The sequence below is a fragment of the Euphorbia lathyris genome, chromosome 3, assembly GCF_963576675.1.
Source record: "Euphorbia lathyris chromosome 3, ddEupLath1.1, whole genome shotgun sequence".
In the NCBI taxonomy this organism is placed as follows: domain Eukaryota; kingdom Viridiplantae; phylum Streptophyta; class Magnoliopsida; order Malpighiales; family Euphorbiaceae; genus Euphorbia; species Euphorbia lathyris.
Window position 1 is genome coordinate 35727946 of NC_088912.1, and position 25273 is coordinate 35753218.

The 25273-nt window shown below is 32.6% G+C and overlaps 1 protein-coding gene across 1 annotated transcript; it reads right to left on the bottom strand.

Annotated features, from left to right (window-relative positions):
* Positions 1 to 9658: 9658 nt before the first annotated feature.
* Positions 9659 to 12338, bottom strand: LOC136222439 (L-ascorbate peroxidase, cytosolic). Its single transcript, XM_066010200.1, has 10 exons — positions 12177 to 12338; positions 11808 to 11937; positions 11522 to 11696; positions 11341 to 11406; positions 10805 to 10853; positions 10608 to 10690; positions 10408 to 10487; positions 10187 to 10289; positions 10016 to 10074; positions 9659 to 9900 (listed from the first exon to the last, which is right to left on the bottom strand). The coding sequence occupies exons 2-10, from the start codon at positions 11924 to 11926 to the stop codon at positions 9885 to 9887; spliced, it is 750 nt and encodes a 249-aa protein (XP_065866272.1). The 5' UTR covers positions 11927 to 11937; positions 12177 to 12338; the 3' UTR covers positions 9659 to 9884.
* Between the last annotated feature and the right edge of the window lie 12935 nt (positions 12339 to 25273).

Consider the following 25273-nt stretch of genomic DNA (forward strand, 5'->3'; position numbering starts at 1 on the left):
CCGTTAAGAATTGAAATTCAGCAGCCACAATATTAAAATGGATATGTAATTTACCCCTTGTATGGTTCATATTGAAATATCATTAAGGTTTATGGTTCATCAAAATGAATAAAAATTTAGAGCTTAAAAATATAAACATTACTCTAAAAGTTAACCTCACCATCTGTACAGTTGGCTGCTTCTCCGGTGTTGATAAAGAAATAAATGATAAAGGGACAAAATTGAACAAGAAACTTGTATTGATTTCTTCTTGAAAACAAAAAGGAAGAAGACAAAGCTTAAATAGACAGACAAAAGGAAATGGGCTGGCAAGCATGTGCCGACAAATTGAAATAACCGTTACACCACAAATTCATCATAGCCCTCCAAATCACCCTTGGGAATTGTGGCTGTAGTACCAATCATTGGATCCTTGATTGTTGGATAAGAATGAAGACTGCTGATGTGTATGGCAGGTGGTATGGAATCCTCTGCAGTTGAGCATATAGCAGGTGCAGAAAAGCTGGTTCTCGTAGTAGCAAGCAAATGTGAGTCTTGGGCCTTAGTGGGTGGATTACGGGCTGTATGATGGGCTTTATCAAGTGTAGAGAGTTATGTGAAAAAGATTGGATTATTAAGCTTATACATGTTTATAGGGAAGGTAATTATGCTACTGATTGGCTGGCGAACTTCGTAGATTCTTATTCTATGGATCATTGATGCACTTCCTACAGGATTTGATGTTAGCAAATTGATGCAGTCCTAATTTGTTTTTACTTTTACTCCTATTTTCTTTTATTGTTGGATTCTTTTGTTTTTGTTTGTTTTCCGCCTGAGCCTTGAGCCTTATCATCTTCCCAAGAAAAAGAAAACGACTCTAAAAGTTAAAATATATGCCTTAAATTATAAATTTTAAATCTTGATGTTAAATTATTAATCCGGTTTATAAATAGCGTGATATACCAAACATATAATATAATTTCTCATATGTTATAGGCTGTATGAGATTATATTAGATAAAAAATATTATAATAAATGTTGATTAAGAGAGATTGAAGAACCCGTAGAGCACTTGAAGTTGAGAGATGATGAAAAGCACACGTATGAGAAATAATCTCTACAAGTCAGTAAGGTTGGGCAGCCAGCCAGCTAGCAATCTTATTTTATTTTTATAATATAATTAAGGTATCAATGTTTAATATAATACATATAGATAGTATTAGAAATAAGTATAATTAGTGGGTGATAGATATCGTGAAGGATGGTTCCATGGTCTTTCTACTAAACTGCATTTCAAAGTTTGGCAAATTATGTTAAATTGATTCTGTCAATCTTTGGACTCAAATTGCGTAACATATGGATCAATTTCGATCTACAGAGCTCTATAAATAAGAAACTAGTCTTGCATCCGTGCAATGCACGGTATATATATTTTTAAATATATCAAATATTAATATATTTTTAAATATATCAAATATAATTAAATTAATATGATATCTGATTTTGAAAAAAAAATACATATTTAACCCCTTATCAATTTAATTTTTATATTATTAAGTCATTGATCTTAAACTCTAATATTTTAAATGGAAATATTAAGCTCTTGAGTATTTATTTTTTAACATATTAAACTTCTCTTGGACGATACAGTTATGGGTGATTCAAACTTCATCGCGAATAGAACTGTGGTATATTACTATTTTAACACGTCAATTGATATATAGATTGTCACACCAGATAATAACTATTTTAGTTAAGAGGAAGAGTGATATCCAAACAGTTGTATGCATGCTAAACAGAGTTTGAATTATTTACCTAACCAATGTGTCAAATATGGGCTTAAATCAGTTACGATCATTTATCTATCATTTTCTGGTAAATTAGACAATAAATACACCATCTATGTATCATCAGTTAAATTATATCCACGTATCATTTAAAAATTAGAAACAAATTATATTTAATAAAAAACCAATTTTATGAATTAGGATATTTAAGATAGATTTAGAGTAAAAAATCACAAAAATGCATAGAGGTTATTTAAGGAAAAGAAAGTTAAACAACCATGAAGGGCCTCTATTTCAACTATTTTATTATTTGTGTTCATAGAATTTATTTTACTCTTTCACAATAAGAGCTAAGAAATAGAAACAAAAAAAGTTAGGCATTTAAAATTCATATTAACATGTGCAGAAATAAAAATAGATGAAAAGAGTATGTGAAAAATAATAAAAACATAAAGTATGCCCACAGAAAATGAACATAACCAGTGAAAAAATACTCAAACCTATAAAGAATATCAATGTTACATGAATCATATAAAGCACCTTTAAAATCTTCAACCAAGCATTTCAATTGAAAATTATACAGATGATAATATGACTATAGTGCTACATCCTACTAATCATTTGATTTCCTAAACGTAACCATATCTGTTTTGTTCATTAAAAATGTTACTAAACAGATTGTAACAATCATTATCAATTAGGAACATGCCTAAAAAAAATTAGCTTAAGCTTTCATAAACTAAGTATAGTAAGAAAACAAATTTGAAAATGGAAAGAGAACAGTATTAACCTCCAATCCAAACCTAGAATGCAATAAACAAAGCCATCTTCAATCGAGAAGAACCAAAATAATTAGCCAACACTAGAGTTCATCAACATTTATTGTGGCCATGTGGAAAAAACAAAGAGACATAAAAAGAAGATGACCTATTAAGGTGGCGGTATGTCAGTAAAAGGAAGACTTATGGTATTATGATTGTAATGCTAAAACTTTGAATTATGATTGCACTTTATCTAAGACCGAGTAAAATGGATTCCCTGGTTAGAAAAGCACATACTCGATTGTAACTATTGAAGAAAATCCATTATAATACTCGATTGTAAATCTTACAAATACATAGATATATGTTGGCTCAAAATATACCTTTTTGAAAGAAAAAAATCTATAAAGAAGAGCTCATTACAAAAGAGGAGCAGATTCAGTCATGGAATGTTGGAGCTTAACATAGCTAGAGTTGACGGTGATAGTAGCAGCTTTCCAGCTTTTGCAGGTGTCATACCTGCCCTTTTAATGTACTAAACTCTAACCTGAAATTAACAATTACAAAAAAAAAAAAAAACTTAATAAAAAAGTATAATGTAAATTTTAAAGTAAAGAATAATCACAAACTAATGTAAATTTCAAAGGTCTTAAAAGAATCAAACAAGTCCAAAACTGAAAATAGTATAATTTTAAATTTAACTAAACATAAAGGAAAATGTACTCATTTACATAGAAAACAAAACATAAGAAATAGAATCAAAGATGGAGAAGAAAATTAAGTTCAATTCGAATTAAGTAATATACTATTGAGAGCATCATCAGCATCCAAATCAAATATGATCTTAAACTCTAATACAATAGCGAGCAACATAGACCAGAAATTGAGAACCTTAAGTAGAGAAAAAAAACATCGAATAAATAGATTTCCTTGAATGAGCTTTCTTCCTCGTGCCAGCGAAAAGTTTCTCTTCCTTGAAAATCAATAAAAGCTGTCAGAATTGCTTCAGAAAATGTAACCATTGTAAAAAAAAATCCCAAATTCAAAGGAAATATTTACCTTTCAAAAATGAAAGTCTAATCCAAAGAAATCAAAGGCAGAAAGAAAAATAAAGAAATCAAAGAGTATGAAATCCAAACAATGAAGACCTTCCCAACCAAACTTACATTGAGCAGCATCAAAAAGCTATGCTTTACACTCATGTAACCTTCACAATGCTCTATGTTTTTGTCTTCAATTTGAGTTCCAATTAGTACGCTCTACTATTTCATTAGAAAACTACCGAGAATGAGGGAGTGAGGATAGCAATCGAGGAAAATAAAAGAATTTGAAATACAGTTAGATAGATTTTAGGCGATCAAGGATCGTGAAAAGAAATGAGATAAGGCATTTAATTTGAAAAAAAATAAAATTATCTTAATTATTTAATTTTATATAAATTAATAAAATTTGTATTTATTAATATTGTTTTTATATATTTAGGTTATAAAACTTTTAGAGAAACCTATCAACTTTCTAATTAAAATTATAGTGCCTGTGCATTTTTTTTTTATTTTTTTTACTTAAACAAATATTGATAATTACTTGGTCCATATTATATTTTAAATGTTCCTTTAATTTCTTTAATTATTATACGTCATTATTTTTTGGATTTTTTAGGATATTCATCATTTTATCTGTGTGATATTAAATCTAATATTTTAGTTGGCAATATTTGTTTATTAACATTAGTAAAAATTGAAGAAAAAAGATAAATAAAAAATTTTATTTTTTAATCAACAAAAATCGAGGAGTTGACACCTCAGCTCCATCGTTACTGTTTTATATTATATATAGAAGATTAATCTTATAAAGATAAAATATCAATCATGCTAAAAAAAAGAAAAACACAAAGTAAAAAAATAGGAAAAAAAATTTCAAATTTTACTTTTTTTTTTAAGAAGTGTAAATTTACTCATTTAATAAAATGGTAAATTTTAAAATTTTAAAAGGATTGATATCATTATTTGATTTTTCTAAACAATTTTTTTTTATAAATGGAAATAGTATTGTGCATTTTAGCATGTTGTTTGTAACTTTATTAATAGTATAGTAAATACTTTATAAATTTTTAGTGATTAGCTTATATGGGGGTAAACGTTGACATTTTGATGGGTTAATTATATTTATGATCCTTCAAGTATGAGAAATATAAAACTAATGTCAGAAAAATTAATTTCTTAATATCAAAATCATCGAACTTTATATTTGATTTCTCATTTTTACTCATATTTTATCAATAACCGTAACTGGAAAAGTAAAAGATACATACGATACATAAGCTATATTTTTATACATGAATAAAAAAAATAAAAAAGAATACATTACACCAAACCTAATCCACTCAATTTATTATCTCATCTTTTTTTTATTTTTCAGATCTCACGGAACCTAGCAATGTCAAACTATGTATTTTTTATTATTTTTTAATCCATGTTCAAAAATTTGGCTTATATATCGTTTACATGTATTTTTCGATGAATATTGTTGCCAGAATTTGGACAAAAGGACTATGAGAGAAATTAAATGCAAACTTTAGTTCTTACCAAAAAAAAAAAAAAAAAAATGCAAACTTTAGTGTTTTTTATTTTAAGAAATTAAATTTTGTTGTACTAGTGTTTTACTTTAGATACTTGGAGGATTACGGATGTAATTAACCATATTCTATATCAATTAAGGTTTAATTGATGTTTACAAAATCTAATATCACAAGCGGGTTAATATATATATTTGTCCTCGTATTATCACGGAAAAACAGATATACCCTTATATCAAATAAACTCACAAAACTATCTCTGAATTTTTCACAAACTTGCAATTATGCCCTATTCTAACAGACGAAACGGTGTTTATCCTTACTTTCCTTCCGCCCAAATATGCATCTTCTAACAACTGATTTCATTTCGTTTTCATAGGCAATTCATCAAACACCATCATCACATTGCATCAATGAGGTCCAAAACATGGTTTCCGATGACTAAGAACAAGCTAATTGCTATCTGTTTCTTCTTCTCCATCTTGCTTTTCGTCTTCTGGTCAAATTCATCACAATTCTCATACCTAATTTAGAATCTTACCATGTGAGCTACGACACGAAGGTTCACCAAGAAGATACGTTGATGAAGAGTGGAAATGGAGAAGAATGTAAATCTGTAAGCGATCCGAGATTTTCGAAGTGTGAGCTTCCGCTGAAAGGGTTTCCTAGTGAGATTTATGATATTGAATGGGACTTGTTGATAATGATGGATGCGCTGACTGGTTATCACGATGAAGCATCGAGGAGGATGTCGGCGATTTATACAGCGGGGCTGATGGGGGGAGGAATAGAGAAAATGGTGAAACGGATGTGTTTGTTCATGATGTAGGAATTGGGTGAAGAAATTGTGGAAAAGATGATTTCAGGAGAAATGGAAGTTGAGAGCAAAGAGAAGCATGAAGTTGTGATGGATTTACAGAGATGTTTAACAAAATTGCACCAAGTTTTTCTTCATATGGCTGTAACGGTAGAAACGCAAGGGGAGAAGATGGATAATATAGAAGAAAATGTAGAACTGTCTTTACCATGCAAATCAGATGAAGCAGAGAAGAGGAAAACTAAGGCATGGGTTTACTTTCTTGGGCTGTTATATTCATTATTTTATTAGTTTTTGCTTTCTATTTTATTATTTTAATAAGTTTTATTAGTTTCTTTTGATGAATCTGAAGTTTGACGGATATAGGAAGGTTTGGTGAGAACACCGTTTAGCAGGTCTGTTAGATTAGGGTATAATTGCAGGTTTGTGAAAAATTGAAGGATAGTTTTATGGGTTTATTTGATATAAGGGTATATCTGTTTTTCCGTGATAATACGAGGGTAAATATGTGTATTAACCCTATCACAAGCTGAATGCAAATTTGGTAAATCAATTTGTTCTAATCTTCTTTTTTTTCAAAAATAATAAAGAAAAATTCGGATATTATAAGAAAAACAAGTATATTATAAATTATCCTTATATGGTCAAATTTCTCATTTAACACGTTTTTAAAAAAAAGTTATGCGTAATTTATTGAGTTAATTACAAATAGATGCTCTATGGTTACACGGATTTACAAATGGATACTTATAGTATTTTTCGTTACAAATGCAACCATGTGGTTTGCAAAATTTTGCATTTTTTTACTTTACCAAATTTGAGTGATAACGACCTCAAAATTAAATTTTTCAAAAGTTAAATAATATTTTAAGCAGCTTTTCTTCAACTTTTTAGGGTTGAGATCATTCATGTGTTGTTTTTTTATGAGAGAGAAAGTTAATGTTTAGAGAGAAAAAACTCCAAAAATGATGATTTTAAATTAAAAATATAGTTCCATAGTAAATATGATATTAAACAAATTTAATTCTTGTATTGGCCAAATTTAGCAAAGTAAAAAAATGCAAAATTTTGCAAACCACATAGCTGCTTTTGTAACAAAAAATACATCAGATATCCATCTGCAAATTCGTGTAGCTACATAAAATCTACTTATAATTAACCTTAATTTATTCGTCATACCTATCATAGCAACTTTTTTTCTATTATTTTTATTTTTTAAAAAGTTGTGCACAATACACTTACATTAAATAAAGAAAGATTACATTAATGAGAAAGGAAAACCCTCATCTCACCCCACCAATGTGATTCGAACCCATGACCTCTAAAATCATAGGTAAGTCAAAATGAATGGTCTGAATTTTTCCATTTACTAATTTAACATTTCTTGTATTTTACAACTCTAAGACAATTATTGTAGAGATTGTGGGAATAATATTTTTAACCATTTTAATTTTTGAACTTTTTGATTTTCAAGTCATTTATTTACTTTTCTACAGAATTTTTATGTCATTAAAAGACAAAGTTCATAAACTTTTAAATACGATTGTAAAGTTTAGTGATCATTAAAAGAATACTCAAATTTAGGTGGCCATACGTACAATTTTACTATATATATATATATTGATGTGGGACAATTTGAGAAGAGTCTTATGAGGTCTTTTTAGTGTTTGCGTTAAGACAAGAAAAAAAAAGGGTCAAGGAGAGAGTGAGGACCGACGGCCTTGCTCTGGTACTTAAGTCAGGAAAGCTAAGGGAGGAATGGATACTAGAAAATACGTATTCGAGTATGCAATCAGAATGTTATCTTTTGGTGCATTGTGTACCTTTCTATTTATATAATGATAAGATTGTGTGTCCTAAATGAGTTGGATTTCACCTGGTAGCGGCTTAATGGAGGAAGGTTGCAACTTGAGGTTATACCAGCTGTAACTAGACATGTTCATGGATCGGGCTCGGACCGGACCCAACGAGCTTTTGTCTAAAAATACTGAACCCAAGCCCAATCCAACCCGCTGTTAATTTATGCGGACTCGGGTTCAAAAATCAAATCTCAAGCTCAGTCCATGTAAGCCCACCTAAATATATATGTATAGTTTTTAATAATAAAAAATTAAATTTATACTTATAAGTAAATATTAATATATAAATATATAAATTTTATTGATTAATATCAATAGGCGGACCGTTTTGGGCCGGTCCGTGCTATTTTTATAAATCACAAACCCGTCCAACAAATAGACGAACTTTAGCGGGTCTGGACCTAGAGACAAATTTTAATGTCCAAACCTGGTCATGGGACACGGGTCAGACGGATACCTGGACCCGTGAAAAGGTCTACTCCAAATGGAACAATTTGGAGCAATTAAAAGAACTGATCTTGCATATTACTCAAAATGCAAGGTCTTGTTTTGCAAATTTTAACAAGTATTGTCTAATTTAAAAATTGATTCACATATCTTTTAACTATAAATTTTCCAAAACACAACCTTTATTTACAAACTTTTAAATTACGAAAACTGATTTTACAGATCGGTTAAATAAAACATAAAGTACTTTTCCCTAGAAAAGAGACATATTTAAAAGGTTCTTCCGTGTTCAATATTCCTATTACCATCTTTAAACTATCAGTATGCTTATTACCAACTTTAAATTAACCGAAAAGGATTATCCTTAAATTCCACAAGCCCCATCGCTAGGAAGTTTGATGTATGTGATAGTATTTACAAGGCTTGATATAGTTCATGCAGCTCTTTTTAGTTTGTTTATTTATTTATTTTTTTTTTTTTTATCAAAATCAAGTAGGAAGCATTGGAAAGCAGATAAATGGACATGGATAAATCTAGAGGTTCTTCCAAGTTGGAGTTTTAAGTTTGGAAATAGAGATTCAATGATTGTTAGATGCACATCTACTTTATAATATTTGATGAACTAGGAATGAGAAAATCCACTTTAGAATATTTGATGAACTAGGAATGATGCATTAAGTCCTAACAGTATATATGACTCACGTTCTCCATTAATTCTAATTTCCAGCTCCAGAATTTGCTGCCAATTCATCATTTCTACCACTAATTCTTACTCTAATTTTTCTGTTCCAGGAACGCAAACTTGACGTTTGGTGCAACTTTTGCTCTTCAATGCTATGTAGAATAAGTCTGCTGCATCCCATATTTATGGACTTGACTTCCCATTCCAACTCTAAATTAATTTGCGCAACACCCAAGTCCAACATTCCATAATCATAAATTTGTACTTTATTATAATAGCAGACGAACATAATAAGAGATTGTACAACTTGCATTCGATTGGAGATTGTCTAGAAGACGTGAGATTCAGCACCGGCTCCGTCCGCTGAGCAACAGACTAAAAAGTTCAAATATTTAAATCGTACATTCAATATAAGATGATAATTTGGCCTTCCTTGCCGCTACAAAACAGGTATTGCTAATTCTAATTAATATACCGAGAGCTTTCTACCCTTCAAGACATCGCTTGGAGGACACAAGTTATCTTGCTAATACAAACAAATTTCATTGGCCTACCAATACCAAGTAAGTTTAGTGTCCTGCTATCTGACCATGCTAACATAAAAAGCGAACAAGATACATAATTAGCATGGATCACAATATGGAACCGCTATTTGGTAAGACTGCTAATTACCACTACCATAGCTGCAAGGTACGATTGTTAATTAACACAACGAAGGCATAGCTGAAAAGATAACAGGGTGCAAACAGTATGCTCAATTGAGTCTCATAAATTTCTATTATTTAATCATAAGGGAATAATACCAAGAATTCTATCAGAATCCATTTTCAGCTTTATGCAACATCACAAGCAAAATAGCACCAATTCCATCAACAGCCAAACTATTGCCTAGAAAAAACTATATATCCCCAAGTGCTGGAAAGTACATAAAATCTGTGAAATCCTTGGCACCATCCTCAACACATTCTACTCTCCCCTTATGCGTCGGCAAATCTGAAAAAACAGCAAAAAGAAGAAAATGCCAAATAAGAGATAAACCTAAAATTTGGAACCATGTTGCCAATAAACAGAGTTCAACAAATCAAAGTAATAGAGATGAAAAAGTTACCCTAGCTCAGAGAGCTTCATATGGGCTTCAGCATAATCGGCAAAAAATGCATCTTCATCCTACATGATCGGCAAATAAACCATCAACAGACAGCATTGAATGTTAATCAGCTTTTGAATATTATCATAGGAGGAAGCACTCATTATTAGTGTAAAGGAGAAAATTACACACCGCAGCATATTTGTCAACAAATGGACGGAAACCAGGGTCAGAGAGAAGAACTTTGTCAGTCGGCAATTTTAGAAGATCTTCCTTCTCACCAGACAAGAGCTCACTAACAAAATTTAGAAATGAACAATGTCAGCTGACACTTGAAATACATATTATTCAACTGAAGACACTGTTTCAATACAACTATCATACGCAAAGAGAGAGAGAGAGGTTGAACTCACGTGAAGTAGCTGTTGTCAAAGATAAGGGGGTTGGAAGTCCAGGGACCTTCAAAACCAGAGCGTTCCTTGTGGCACCTCCCCTGTAACAAGCATTCCAACACAGGCAAGATGAAATCAGCATAAAGACTTGGATATCTGCCCTCAAACAATCTATCTTTGCCTAAAATGGAAACAAAGCAAATCCAAAATATGACACTAACCAAGGTGTGGCCACCAGAGAGAGCAACGATTTCCTTGTCACCGAGACCCATGGTGCCAAAGACATCCCTCAAGTGATCAGAACCTGCAGTATATGAACATACGAAGTTTAGGAACTCGCTCAACATACATAAATGCAACACCTCAAAGGTGGCTTCTAGATTTTAATTAGTAAACTCAGCAGCCGAATATTACTCACCCTTGGTAGCATCAGGCAAACGACCTTCTGGAGGAGGCTCGGGCTTGTCCTGAGATAATTACAAAGTTATCTTTAGTACAATTTGAGATAATACAAAGCTTAAAATGCCGTATAGCTAGAATGATTAAGTACACCTAGACAATGAAATTCGCCAATTCAGGTCAACAGTTCAGGTTAAAAAGGGAAACAGAAACATGTTTGCATTATCCAAAAGAAAATCCAACAAACTGAATAATGATACCATTCTTAGATGGTCTCCAAATCCAAATATAGATTGCCTAATACCTATTGTGTATTATTTGATTCAGTGTTAATTTCTAGTAATCACCATACGTTAACAAGAATTAGCAGCACCAATCATTCAGGATTATCCCCACTAGCGTGGACATCTCATTTAATACCACGCCAACAAAATAATACCACAAATAATGACCATAGATACAAATATTGACCAATTGTTAGCTATCACTGATCCGATTGAATTAAATACACCTTCTCAAAACAATACTGTATATATATATAATAAACAGTAATACCTCTCTTCCTGGATGGAATGGAACATCAGGTCCACCAGTGATCTCAACAGCGACAACACCGGCAAGCTACAATACAGGGGAAAAACAGAAACAAATCAGAAAGCAACGAAACAACGATCAACAAATGAATCTCAATATCTTTCCGATCGATTAATAAAAGGCACATTCAAACAAAAAATACCTGATAAAAGTCAGCATAGCTGAGGATAGGGAACTGCTGCTTGATGGGCTCAAGAAGTCTAACAGCAATATCAAGCCCATTGTTAGCGCCATGGGCCAACTCAGCTTCGTGCTTCATGGTTCCAAATGGACCACCGGTCTTGGTCTTCACGTCGTAGGTACCAGCTGAGTGCCATCTGCATCACAAAGCCGTTTCAACAAACAATCAAATCTCTAGCAACTATACAATGCAATATAATATAAGAGAAATACACATATCAGTGGAAACAGATAGAACAATCACATACGCGAGACGGAGCATGAGTGGAGCGCAGTTCTTCTCGGCGATGAAACCTCTGAGCTTCCTCTTGGCCTTATCAACGGCCTTCTCGTACTCTGCACTTACTTTTGGGTAGTTCTTCGTCATTCTTTTTCCTTCTGTAAAATTTGAAAGAACTTTTTCAGATCAGATCTGATAGTTAGCAAGAGAATCAAAACCACTGGCAGATCGGATCAAAAAATTTCAAGAAAAAAAAATAAAAATAAATGTGATTCCCATTATCAGAAACAGATCTAACAACAGATTCTTCAAATGACAAACAGCATTCCACTGTATGATCAAAAGAAAGTAGCATCGAAACAGTGAGCTCAACGAGAATAGAGAAATGAGAATGGACCTTGGAACGTTCAACAAATGGTAATCAGAAATCTAGAGCGAGGAGGACACGAGCTGAGCACAAGCTTTGAATGTATAAAACGAAGGGGGCAGATATAATGGGAAATTCTGAAGTGAGAGAGAGAAGGTTCTAGTAGTTTTAGCCTAGACCGTCGAATTCTGACTCATCATGTGGCTGGAAATATATTCAGAAATCAACGGTCAAGATTTGATTTTGATCAGTGAAAATGTTATGGTGTGGCGTGTGGTAGGTGAAGAGGTTGAAAATCATGGAAAGTTTAAAAGGTGACTAGAAATAGAGTAGCAAAATCCAAATCAAACAAATTATTGTCAAAAGAGTGGGGAACCCACATTGAAGGATATGTCAGAAATGTCCTTGTAAATACCGATAAATTAAAAAAGCAATTCAAAGTTGTTATTTTATTAATTGGATTTTGGATTTTCACATTATGATCCGGCTAGAAATCATCCTTAATCGGTTCTTTTCTTAAAATGTTAATTTAAATTGTGCATGAACTTATAATGCGTTAGAAATGTAGAAAGACAGGAAAAAGAAAAAATTGTTATTGGAAAATTAATTCAGGCTCAACCGCAAGAATATCAATTCAGTTCCTCTGAATATAAATCGGATTAGTGCCCAAATGTGAAAGCAAAAATGTTTCCATTGGAAAATATTTATTTCTAAACATTCTACTCATGAAATAGTGTGGATTTGAGATGAATTTTCAACCTTGTTTTATGAAGAAACGGGAGAAATTATAACATCTCAGTACAATATCATATAGATATTATCCGTTTTGGTCAAATCCAATATTTTAAGCCTTACGGTTTTAAAACGCATCTGCATATATTGGATTCTGATCTTACTAATAAGTCATAGTCATTCTTTCTTCATTTTCGATTTGGGATTCAATTCATTACTGTCCTCATCGCCATCCTTTAGGCCGCTCCTTGCTCAATCTTTTTACCCCAGCGCCACCCATTCCGGATCGGGTCGTTACAAGCCACCAACTTCCGTCTGGTTGGTCCTCGAACCACACATTGTACATGGAGAGTCGGCTCGAATACCAATTGTAACATCCTCATCTGATACCATGTAAATATTGTCTGCTCTAGCCCAAATCCAACACGTTGGACCTCATGGTTTTAAAACGCGTCTGCATATATTGGATTCTCACATTACTAATAAGCCACAGTCACTCTCTCTCTATTTCTAATGTGGGATTAAGTTTATTCCTGCCTCCCATCGTCATTTCATAGGGCCGCTCCTTGCTCAGACTTTCTACCTCAGCGCCACTCATTCCGGACCAAAACGTTACAGAAATAACTATAAGTAATTATTTATCAATTCTAACCAAACACTTTAATTTTATTATTAAACTATATATATAATGAAAAATCTTATAAAATTAATAATACGTTAATTAAAATTGTATTGTACATGTAATTTGCTTTTAAATTTAAAATATTATCGATTAAGATTGATTTGAATGGTTAAAAGTTTCAAGTTGTTTAAGCTAGTGATCTCGAGTTCAAGTCCTAGTATATGTAGAAAAATTTAATTGAAAAAGAATCCACTTAAAGGGTGCCTAACGAGTCTCGAACCGCGTAAAGGGTGCCTAACGTATTACTATTAAGTCTTAGTCACTCTCTCCATTTCTGATGTGGGATTCAGTTTATTCTTATCCCCGCCATTTCATAGGGTCGTTCCTTGCTTGGACCTTCTACTCCGACACCATTTACTCCGGATCGGGTCGTTACAGAAATAACTATTAGTAATTATTTATCAATTATAACCAAACACTTCAATTTTATTGTTTGGAGTGAAAAAACAAAAGTGTATATATATACTGAAAAATCTTATAAAATTAATAATATGTTAATTAAAATTGTGTTATACATTGCTTCAAAAAAAATTGTATTATACATGTGATATGCTTTAAAAATTTAAAACCTTATCGATTAAGGTTGATTTGAGTAATTAAAAGTCTCAAGTCGTTTAAGCTAGTGATCTCGGATCCAAATTCTAATTTATATAGAAAAGATTAATCGAAAAAGAAAAAATATACTTAAATGGTACCTCACGAGCCTCGAACCATTTAAAAAAACGAGGCTCGAACCGCGTAATTGAAAATTGTAGATTAGTGAAATTGATGAAGATTAAATAATAAATAAAAAGAAAAAGCTCCTAGTAGGGTAATATGGTAATAGAATAAGAAGAAATGGTTGAACGTGTAAAATATCAGCATCCTCAGGTGTGAACACATTTAGAAAGAGAAGATTCCATATTTCCATTCCCCCAACCCAACAATGGCAACGTCACGAGCCATTGAACAGGCTTTTCCATACCTCTAACTATTTTGGTCCACGTATCATGTGCACCAACCACTTGACCCCTTACTATTTTCTATATTATATTTTAAACTGAATATTGGATTTGATTGTGGTGGGAGACAACTACCAATCAAATATTTCCTCGTGGAAATGCACAATATTAGCTAATTCAATTCTAGATATGGCAACGCACTTAACGCCTGTTTTCTGCCCGTTTTCACGTTCAAACTTCAAACCCATTTTAAAATAGGTAAAAAGCATCCTGAGACCCCTGATCTTTCATTGTTTGGTGCATTAAACTCTCGATCTTTTATTTAGACACATTGAACCCCTGATCTTTCACCATTTGGTGCATTAAGCCATCGATCTTTCATTTAGACACATTGAACCCTTGATATTTCATATATGGGTGTATTAGGTCCTTCCATAAATCAATTAATATATAGGTTTATTAAGGACATGTTTGGTGTAACAACAAATGATGTTCTAAAAATAACAAATTCTAAAATAAAAAATATATTATACAAATTAATAAAAATAATTTAAATAAAAAATAAAAAATTTATTGAACACAATAAAACCTTGTTTTTCGATAATTATGTTCTAAAAATAAAAATAATGTTAAAATTGAAGCACATTTTGTGGAAATAAGAAGGGTAATTTTTCAATAACAAGTAAATACAAACAACTGTTCATGAAAAGAGCTTTTCGTGAAAAGCTCCAAAATGTTGCAGTGTCCAGAGAAAATGCGAAACGCTACAGTTATATAAACCTAACCAAACATGCCCTTAATAAACTTATATATTAATTGATTTACAAAAGGGTCTAATACAACCATATATGAAAGCTCAATGTGTCTAAATGAAACATCGAAGGTTTAATACACCAAACAATGAAAGATCAGGGACCTCATGATGCTTTCTGCCTTTAAAATATTCAGACATCAACTTGCGGAAGGGAGATTACATAATTTTGTTATAACAATAATACCATAAGATACGGATTATCTAAAAAGCATATATATATTTGGAATTTCGCCCTTCAATTTTTCCTAAAGAGTAATTTTACCCTTAATAGTAATAAAAGGAGCAATATGGTTCGAGATGAAGTCAATATAACCCTTTTTAACAGCCAACCAAACTGTTCCTGATTTTTCATGCACCTAAGTTAATAAATACGGATTTTGCCTCATTTGGAGCAGTTGTTATAGGATTTTACCCTCGTTTGGGTCCTTATTAGCATTTAATCCTAATAAGAATCTTGGTTTAGCATATTATTCATTGTGGTCTGTGCTAACCAAAAACAAAACCGGTAATTTACCTACCGATTTCATAATAAATAAATAAAAATATTTTTTTTTTAGAATTTTTAATTGAAACTGGTAGCTTGTCTACCGGTTTCATCTAATATATACATATTTTTGAAGAGGTATTTACCCATTAAAAATCAATAAATAAAACAAAAAATATTACAAATCTAACAAAGTATAAATTTAATAAATCATCTATCTAAAAAGTGAACAAATTGAATCTTAATTAATAAGAATAAAGTAGCCTAGTAGTATCACTCAATAGTTCAAAAAACAGCTTGAGGTTCAAATCTCACCTCTTACATATAAAAAAACAATGATATTTATTAATATATAAAAAAAATTATAACGGATAACGGGTACTCTAGAGGGTATTCCCATACCTGTCCCATTACCCTAACGAGTAATGGTTTTGGTCTCATACCCTTTTATACAGGGTACGGATAGTCCTATTAGGATTGGGTAGTGTCGGGTACCTGCGGGTACAGTACTCGTTGCCATCTCTACTGTTATTTAACAGTTTTTTCAAAATTTCAATAACATTAGATATTCCAAAGAATAAAGCATACACCTGGACGAATTGTAGGGAAGGTACTGAGGAAGTCAGAGAACGTCTCGACCGATTTGTTGGTGATTCTGACTTTGAATTACTATATCCAGGATACAAAGTTCAAAATCTTGTAAGGATTCATTCTGATCATTGTCCAATTTTGTTGAACCTTGAGGGAGATTCAGTAGGAGACACAAAGAGGAAAAAATTGTTCAGGTTTGAGAAGATGTGGTTACGGGATCATAATTGCAAACAGGTCGTACAAGATGCTTGGAATGCTGCTTCGGGATTTCAGAATCGAGTGAAACACTGCTCTAACATGTTGACAATGTGGAGCTACAACTCATTTGGTAATGTGAGGAAAGTGATTAGAGAGAAGAATGAGAAGCTGAAAATATTACAGCAGCTCCCTCGTAATGCTGATATCGTTCATAAAGAGAATTTAATCACTCTGGAGCTGACCGAATTAATGGAGAGGGAGGAAGTCCTTTGGAAGCAAAGATCAAGAAATGAATGGTTGAAAGAAGGGGACCGGAACACATCTTATTTTCACGCCAAGGCAACAACCCGAAGGAAGAACAACAACATTAAACGAATCAGAGATCGGAATGGAAATTGGGTTGTAGGTGACGTTAAGATTGGGGGAGGTAATTTCTGAGTACTTCGGAAATCTCTTTACTCACAATGAACAGAGAGGGGTTGACGAGTTTGTTGCTTGTGTGAATCAGCGAATTAATACATGTAATCTGCACGGATTAACGATCGCAATTTCGGACGAGGAAGTGAAGGAGGCTCTTTACCTAATTCATCCTGATAAGGCCCCTGGACCGGATGGATTGCCAGCTTTATTTTATCAGTCATTCTGGGATACGGTTGGTAAGGACTTGATTTTACTTGTCAAAGAGTTTTTTCAAACTGGGGTTATGCCTGATATGTTAAACCACACGTTCGTAACATTAATTCTGAAGGTTCATAACCCTGAGCATGTTCAAGAGCTAAGACCAATCAGTTTATGTAATGTGGCCTATAAAGTTATTTCAAAAATCTTAGCTCGCAGGATGAAGTGTTGTTTAGATGATGTGGTAAGTGGTGAGCAGGGAGCGTTTGTGCCAGGTAGATCCATCTCAGATAATACAATGATTGCATTTGAAGTTTTTCATACAATGAAACACAGGATGAAAGGAAAAAAATGGGCGTTTTCTTTTAAGCTAGATATGAGTAAAGCCTATGACAGGATTGAATGGAGCTATTTGGAGAAAATGTTAGTACAGATGGGCTTCCCGAATCAGTTCGTTAGCTGGATTATGACTTGTGTTACTTCTGTGTCATACAGCTTCCTTATTAATGGGCAACCTACGGGAATGTTGAAACCAGAAAGAGGTTTAAGACAGGGGGATCCACTTTCCCCCTACTTATTCTTGATTTGTGCTGAGGGTCTCTCTTCAAGAATTAAAAGAGCAGAATTGATGGGAGATTTACATGGTATTAAGATGGGTCCGGGTTGTCCTATCATTAGTCATCTTCTTTTTGCTGATGATTCAATTATATTTGGGAGAGCTAATGAACAGGAAATTAATATTGTTAAAAAAATCCTGGCAGAATATGAAGGGGCCTCGGGTCAACAAGTGAATTATGAGAAATCAGAAATTTCATTTAGCAAGGGAGTAGAGGATGATAAAAAGGCTTGTCTGATTAATTCTTTAGGTGTGAAGGAGGTAGGCCATTTATCGAAATATCTAGGTATGCCAACACTCGTGGGCAGATCTAAGAAAGTTATCTTCAAATACCTGTTTGAAAGGCTCTCTAAAAGAATTCATGGTTGGGGAGAAAGGTTTCTCTCTATTGGTGGGAAGGAGATTCTTATTAAGGCAGTCGCACAATCTATCCCCCATACGTGATGAGTTGTTTTATTGTGCCGTCGTCGTTTTGTAAAAATTTACAATCACTTATAAGTCGTTTCTGGTGGGGAGGTTCAGGTAACAAACGATCTATGCATTGGCTAACCTATGACGCCCTTTGTCAAGCTAAAAAAGATGGAGGCATTGGGTTCCGGTGGTTCGAATCTTTTAATTTAGCTATGGTTGCTAAACAAGCTTGGAAACTCATTGTGTCTCCATCTTCTCTTTGTGCCCAAGTTTACAAAGCTAAATATTTCAAAAACTCGGGATTTGATGAGGCTAAATTAGAATGGAATCCAAGTTATATTTGGAGGGGGCTGATCCAAGCTAGGAAGATTATTAAGGATGGTTCTTGTTGGCGTGTAGGGAATGGGGCTAAGATTGATATCTGGAAATCGAATTGGATCCCTTCTTTACCTGTGAAACGTCCTTTAACAAAGCTTATGAGCTCTCCTATTAGTACCGTAAATGAGTTGATTGATTCTGATTTGGGAGGTTGGAATTCCACTGTGATCACACAATTATTTAGTCCGGATGAAGCTTCAGAAATTTTGAAAATCCCTTTGAGTCGTAGATTTCCGCCGGACGTGCGTTATTGGCCTGATTCCCGACTCGGTTCTTACACTGTCAAGTCTGCATACTATATGATTGAAAAGAACAGACGTTTGAACCTGGGTGAAGCATCTACCTCGACTACTCATGGTTCCAATTATGCATGGATTTGGAAACTTCGTTTACCCCTTAAAATCAAACACTTTTTGTGGAAAGCGGTTCGTAATATTTTGCCAACTTTCTCAAACTTGAGGCAAAGGGGGATTGAAGCTCCTAGCATTTGCCAATGGTGTAGATGGGAAGGAGAAGATCTTGTGCATATTTTTATAAAATGCAGGTTGGCCAAAGAGGTTTGGCAAATTGTTCTTCCAAATGATTGGCGTTGGCAGTCTCTAAAGCACGATTTTAATGGTGGTTTAGAGGGAATAAGGCTGATTGGGGATTCTCATTTATTGGTAAAAATAGTAACAATTTATTGGATGTTGTGGTTTTATAGAAATCGCCTTGTTCATAACGGTATTGTTGGTCAATCGAACATTATTGCGGCGGCTGCTAAGGCTTGGTTGTCTACTTGGAAAGCTATCAATGATGTTAGCAGTGATGGTGTTGATCAACTCGGCGTTAGTAGAGGGAAATGGTCTCCACCACCGGCTGGCCTGATTAAGATTAATGTGGATGCCTCGTGGAAACTTAATGAATCTGGTGGTAGTGGAGCTGTTATACGAGACGAATTGGGCGATGTTATTTTGCTAGCAGCTGCGCCGGTACACCCGACAATCTCAATTGAAGTGGCAGAAATGTATGCGATTGTGCTGGGACTTCAAACGGCATGGGATGGTGGTTTCACTAATCTTGTTCTGGAAACAGATAATCTGGCGATTGCTAATGCTCTAAATGACAGGGGTGCGGTGGATTTCAGTGGTTCGGTTATCTTTGATGATGTTAAACTGTGGCTTTCACGGTTCAGTTCCGCTCAGGTGGTTCATTGTCGAAGAATGGCTAATCTTGTTGCTCATGAGTGTGCTTCGTGGGGAAAGAAACTCTTGAATCCTGTCTCGCTAGCTGGTTCTATTCCACCTTTCTTATATCAGTTTATTTGTAGCGACAAGCGTTTTCCCGCTACTGTTTAATTGTTGAGATGTCTCTCAAAAAAAAAAAGAATAAAGCATTTTTAATTTCCATCTAAAAGGTGTCTGGCTAGTCTCGAACCGAGAAATCGGACAAACTGTAAAAAAAAGTTTGTTACGTACAGTAAAACCTCTATAAATTAATACTCGATAAATTAATGAACTCTTTAAAATAATAATTTCTTCTGGTCCCGAGTTGGGCCAGTTCAAAAAAAATGATCAATTTAAATAAATTAATAAGATAATAATTTTCTGGAACAACCCTTTATAAATACATTGTATTATTACCTTTATAAATTAATAATTTCTTAAATACATATGCGATATATATATATATATATAGGATAATTTAGCAAAATATGAATCTATAGTATTTTGTTTTTTCTTAAAATTTAAATGTAGTTAAATTTTATCTCTAACTATTCTCGGTGCAGCGAAATTTATATAGTACTAATTCATTAACTATGATACATTGAATATTTTTAACATAAATACAATGAACTTTCAAATTCAATTAATTTATATAATGCACATTTAATTTTATTTGTTCATTGATTTTAGACAAAAAAAATTATTTAAATTAATAATTTCAAATTTACTTTTTAAAAATTTAAAATCACTCTATAAATTAATAATTAATAATTTATTGATTAATTAATAACTCTATAAATTAATAAAATTCTATGATCCCAACATTACTAATTTATAGAGGTTTTACTATATAAGTTAAAAACAAAAAAATGTTGTCAAAATGTCTAAAATTTTTACTATGTTAACAAAAAAACGTATGAAATTACTTCAACATATCCACAAACTTATTTGGAATGTTCGATGGGACAGTTAAATAACAGTTAAACCATTTTTTATAATTTTCAGCAAAGTATAAAATTGATTTTGTTTGGAAATCTTATGGTTAAATTTATAATTTCAAAGTGTAAAACTCATAATTCAAACTGTAACGTGACTATAAAGTAACTGTAAAAACCCTAATTTAAACTGTCAAAAATATAATTTCAAACTTACATTTAAAAGAATAATTTTTTTAATCGAATTAGATGTTTACTACTAACTAATTTGGCAAGGAAATTTGTAATTAATGAGTTCAAAAATAAATAATTAAATGTTGAAGTTAAATTAAAATTTTAATAAACATATAGGGACTATTTTTGACATTTTACTTTAAAATTTTGAGTTTGTTGGAAAGTAAGGCTAGCACACATCATTTCTATAAGAAGAAGTGAAGTTTCACGACGAGTCCAGCTCACTTGCATGCAAGGTGGCACGCCAGGTAGAGCTATTGCACGCCGCAAATGCCTAGCCTGCTCCTTTGCGGCACCCCTTTTTCCGTTCCAAGGAAGGCCCCACGGATATGCTACTACGACCAGACACTTCAAAAGAATATACATATTAGATGAAACTGGTAGACTAGCTACCGGTTTCAATTAAAAATTAAAAAAATGTATTTTATTATGAAACCGGTAGATTATCTATCGATTTCTTTGCAATTTAAACCGGCAGATTAATTACCAGTTTTATATTTTGTTAGCAGAGACACACAGTAGGTAATATGCTAAACCAGGACCCTTAGAGCAAGTCTAATGGATGATGACAAACAATTGATGCCACTTAGATAAAATTAGGTCTTAAAATTACAATCCATTAGAGTTGTTGTAACTTCTCAATTTTAAGGGGTCAAAAAATAAAATTTTATTAATTAGGGAGGATTTGAAAGGAGAAAAAACAGAATTAAAAAATAAAAAACAAAAATCTAGGCCCACCATTTGAAGAATACTCTTTTTTTTTTTTTTTAGGTTCCACACTCTCCTCGTGTAATCGACTCTATGTGAATACCATTCAAGTGTGTTGCACTCGGGAACTCCTCGTGTAATCCACTCTATGTGAATACCATTCAAGTGTGTTGCACTCTCCCGAGAAGTTTTTTTTTTTATATGTAAAGTTTATTGGTTGTCACTAAATGAAGTAACAAACCAAAATTAGACACAACCTCCATAGTGGTTGGTTGTGTCTAATTTATAGAAAGTAACAATGTAATTATATGCACTAGATGTGCTCTTATGAGGATTAAATCCTCATACGGACCCCAAATAGGGGCAAAATTCGTTGTTATATTAAGTATTTGGTCTTTTATGTCATTTAGAGGACTCTCGATTCACATTTTGGCACATGTATTATATCCCACTAAATAAATAAAACAACATGGCCTCATATAATATGTGTGAGTCCATATTACACATGTCAAAAATATGTATAGAAGGTCATCCATTTGACATGGAGAACAAGTGCTTTTAATAATTTCCCCGTTTGGAGCCCTTATGAATATTTTAATTCTCTTAAAGGTCCTGATTTGACATATTACCTTATACTGTGGATCTCTGTTAATCAAGGACGAAATTGGTATTCTATCGGTTTCATTTTGCAAAGAAATTGGTAAATTAGCTACCGGTTTTATAATAAAAATAAATAATTATTTTTTTCTAAATTACCAATTTTGACTGTTATTTAACTGTCAGTTCAGACCTTCCAAACATCAATTATGTCGAAGATATTTAATGTGTTACTAACACAATTACAAAAAAAATGTTAAAATACTAGGAGTTCCAAGCAAGGAAGTGTTGCTTTCTCGTCGACCGAGTCGGAGTCCACCGATTGCGGAAGCAGCAGGTAGTTTGGATCAAGAAGTTCGTGACAGAACTAGGAGTGATGCCTGACATTGTGAATCCCATTACTTTGTACTGTGATAACAATGGAGCCATTGCATAAGTAAAGGAACCACAGTCTCATAATGGATCCAAGCATTATCTCATGCAATACCATTTTCATCAGAGAGGTTGTAGCCAAAGTAGATGTGAGAGTCGAAAGAGTATCCACAGAGGACAACGTTGCAGATCCATTAAAGAAAGCCTTAAGATAGAGAGTTCATAATCGTCATTTGAATTCTTCTGGGATTAGTTTTAGGAACAATTGGCTTTAGTCCAAGTGGGAGATTTTGGGGTTTAGTGTCCTATAGTAAATTATTGTAGGATATAAACCAGTTGTAAATGAATCGTTCATTATCGTTTGTTTTATAAGATATAGTATGTTTGACTATATAAAGGCATTTATCTTTTATCATAACTAATCAAGTTAAATAAAAGAAACCCCGAAGTTTATTTAAGTGATCATAAAAGTGTTCATACAAGCATGAAGTGAGACTGAACTTTATAATAAACTGATAAACTTAAATCAACCCTAAGTCAAGTAATGTGTTTATGTGATTAACATAATACTATTGAGACTTGCATATGATAATATCTTCTCTTGTGAGCAGAGAGCTGATCTCACAAGTTTTAGGTATTAAGATATTTAGACAGTCATATGGATCCGGTGAAGGAGTTCATTAGGACTGGGAACTCGACTTGAAATAACAGGATGGATGGATTTATCTAGTGTCAAATGTTTCATCTCAAATGATATTAGTAGGTATAAGTAATCATCGGACTCAAATAAATATTAATTAGTGATTTTGGATTATGGAATGTGATGCTTTGATTCTGTGCGAGCACGATCCGTTACAAGGGGTCCTGGGGTGTGAGAGAGCAGGGTTAGGTATCACATAAAGTAATTATAGGATAGTTAATGTTAGATTGAGCATTCGTCACTCCTGGTAGATAGGAGATATATCCATAGGCCGCTTGTTGAAGAATTAATTAAAATCCTTGCAAGGTGATAATGTTAAGAGTAGAAATGGAGATTTCACTTAACCTATCTATTGAGAGTTAATTCTATCTGAACAAGTAAAACAAACGTCTCATTATATGTAACTTGACATATTCCATAATTATAAATTCGTCTAAGGATATAAGTGATGAAGGATCGGATTATACTACACTTAATACTGAAAGGTAAACGTCAGAATCGATCTGACTTCTAATCGCTCTAAGGGAATGTGACGGTTCTGATAAAACAGTCTGCGCACTCATTCCGTTAAATGTTTAGGTTAAATTGATTCAGTTGAATAAATTTAAATGAACATATACGACTAGCTGCGGTAAAAACCTAATGTGTCACACACAAAATTAAAACCAGATGACAGAATGGTAATTTAAAGAGGGAGAGACATGGGAGCCGAAATTTATAGTAGATAAATTAAGATGGATTAATTGATTTATTTAGATAAATGTAATTAGATTATATTTGTGATTAAATCAATTAAAGGGAATAATTAGATAGTATAATATGATTATATATCTAAATTATTATCCTAACTTAATTAAATATTCTAGGATATATAGTATTTATTAAATATAATTATATTTAATATAAATAATATTTGATAAATACCTTTTATTATCTAATTAGAAAATCTAATATGGTTAAGAATAATTCAGTTTTGATCACATGCATCTTAGTGGGCACGTAGAATTTGCTCATTCACCGTCAGATCTAAGCTTATTAGAATCCTAAGGTGGAGATTCAAAGCATCCCGAGATTTAGATTTAATAAGTTTATATCCAACGGTAAATGAGCAAATTCACTTACTCATTAAGGTGCATGTGACCGATTGAATAATTATTGAAACGGGTCTTGCTATGTTTAATCATACAAAGTTACCTGCTTCTTTTTGTACTTATACTTTAAATACCGATGTTTATGTTATCTATTATTTGCATACATCTATTATTAATTTCAAAATACCATTTCGGTAATTGTTTGGAAAACTTCATGATTATTCACAATTTCGATTTCTTGTTGTTTATGTTAGTCATAGACACGTCCATATGTTCGACAAAATAGCTCCACAGTCCGCTAAATGTATTTTCTTGGGATACATTAGACTTTATAAACCCTATGATTGTTATTATTTTTTGGGTAAATTTCAAATAAAACCCTTGTGGTTTCACTAATTTTCAGATAAAGGACTGTGGTTTACTTTTTGTCAAAACAAGGATTGAGGTTTCAAACTTTAATTAATACTATTAAAATCATCTTTAACGACCTGAAAATGAAAATTTCCAAGAATTAAAGTTGTTCAATATCATATTTTCTATGGAACTACATTTTCGATTTTCGAAAATCATCTTTTTTGGAACTTTCTCTCTCTAAACATTAACTTTCTCTCTCTTTACCAAACATCATCTAAACAATCTCAAAATAAAAAAGTCGAAGAATTAAAGTTGCTTAGAATATTAGTAGTTCTTAAAATATGTCATTTTTGAAGTCGTCAAAGGTGATTTTAATAGTATCAATCGAAAAAGTCCTTATTTTGTTAAAGTTAAAAACTTCAATCCTCGTTTTGACAAAAAGTAAACCACAATCCTTTATTTGAAA

Bases quoted from the DNA above. Each gene is read 5' to 3' on its own strand.
- LOC136222439 (XM_066010200.1), bottom strand. From the start codon at position 11,926: ATGACGAAGAACTACCCAAAAGTAAGTGCAGAGTACGAGAAGGCCGTT. The intron at 11,697-11,807 runs GTATGTGATTGT...TTTGTGATGCAG, and splicing joins CCACTCATGCTCCGTCTCGC to ATGGCACTCAGCTGGTACCT. The intron at 10,854-11,340 runs GTATTACTGTTT...TAATTATCTCAG, and splicing joins CATTCCATCCAGGAAGAGAG to GACAAGCCCGAGCCTCCTCC.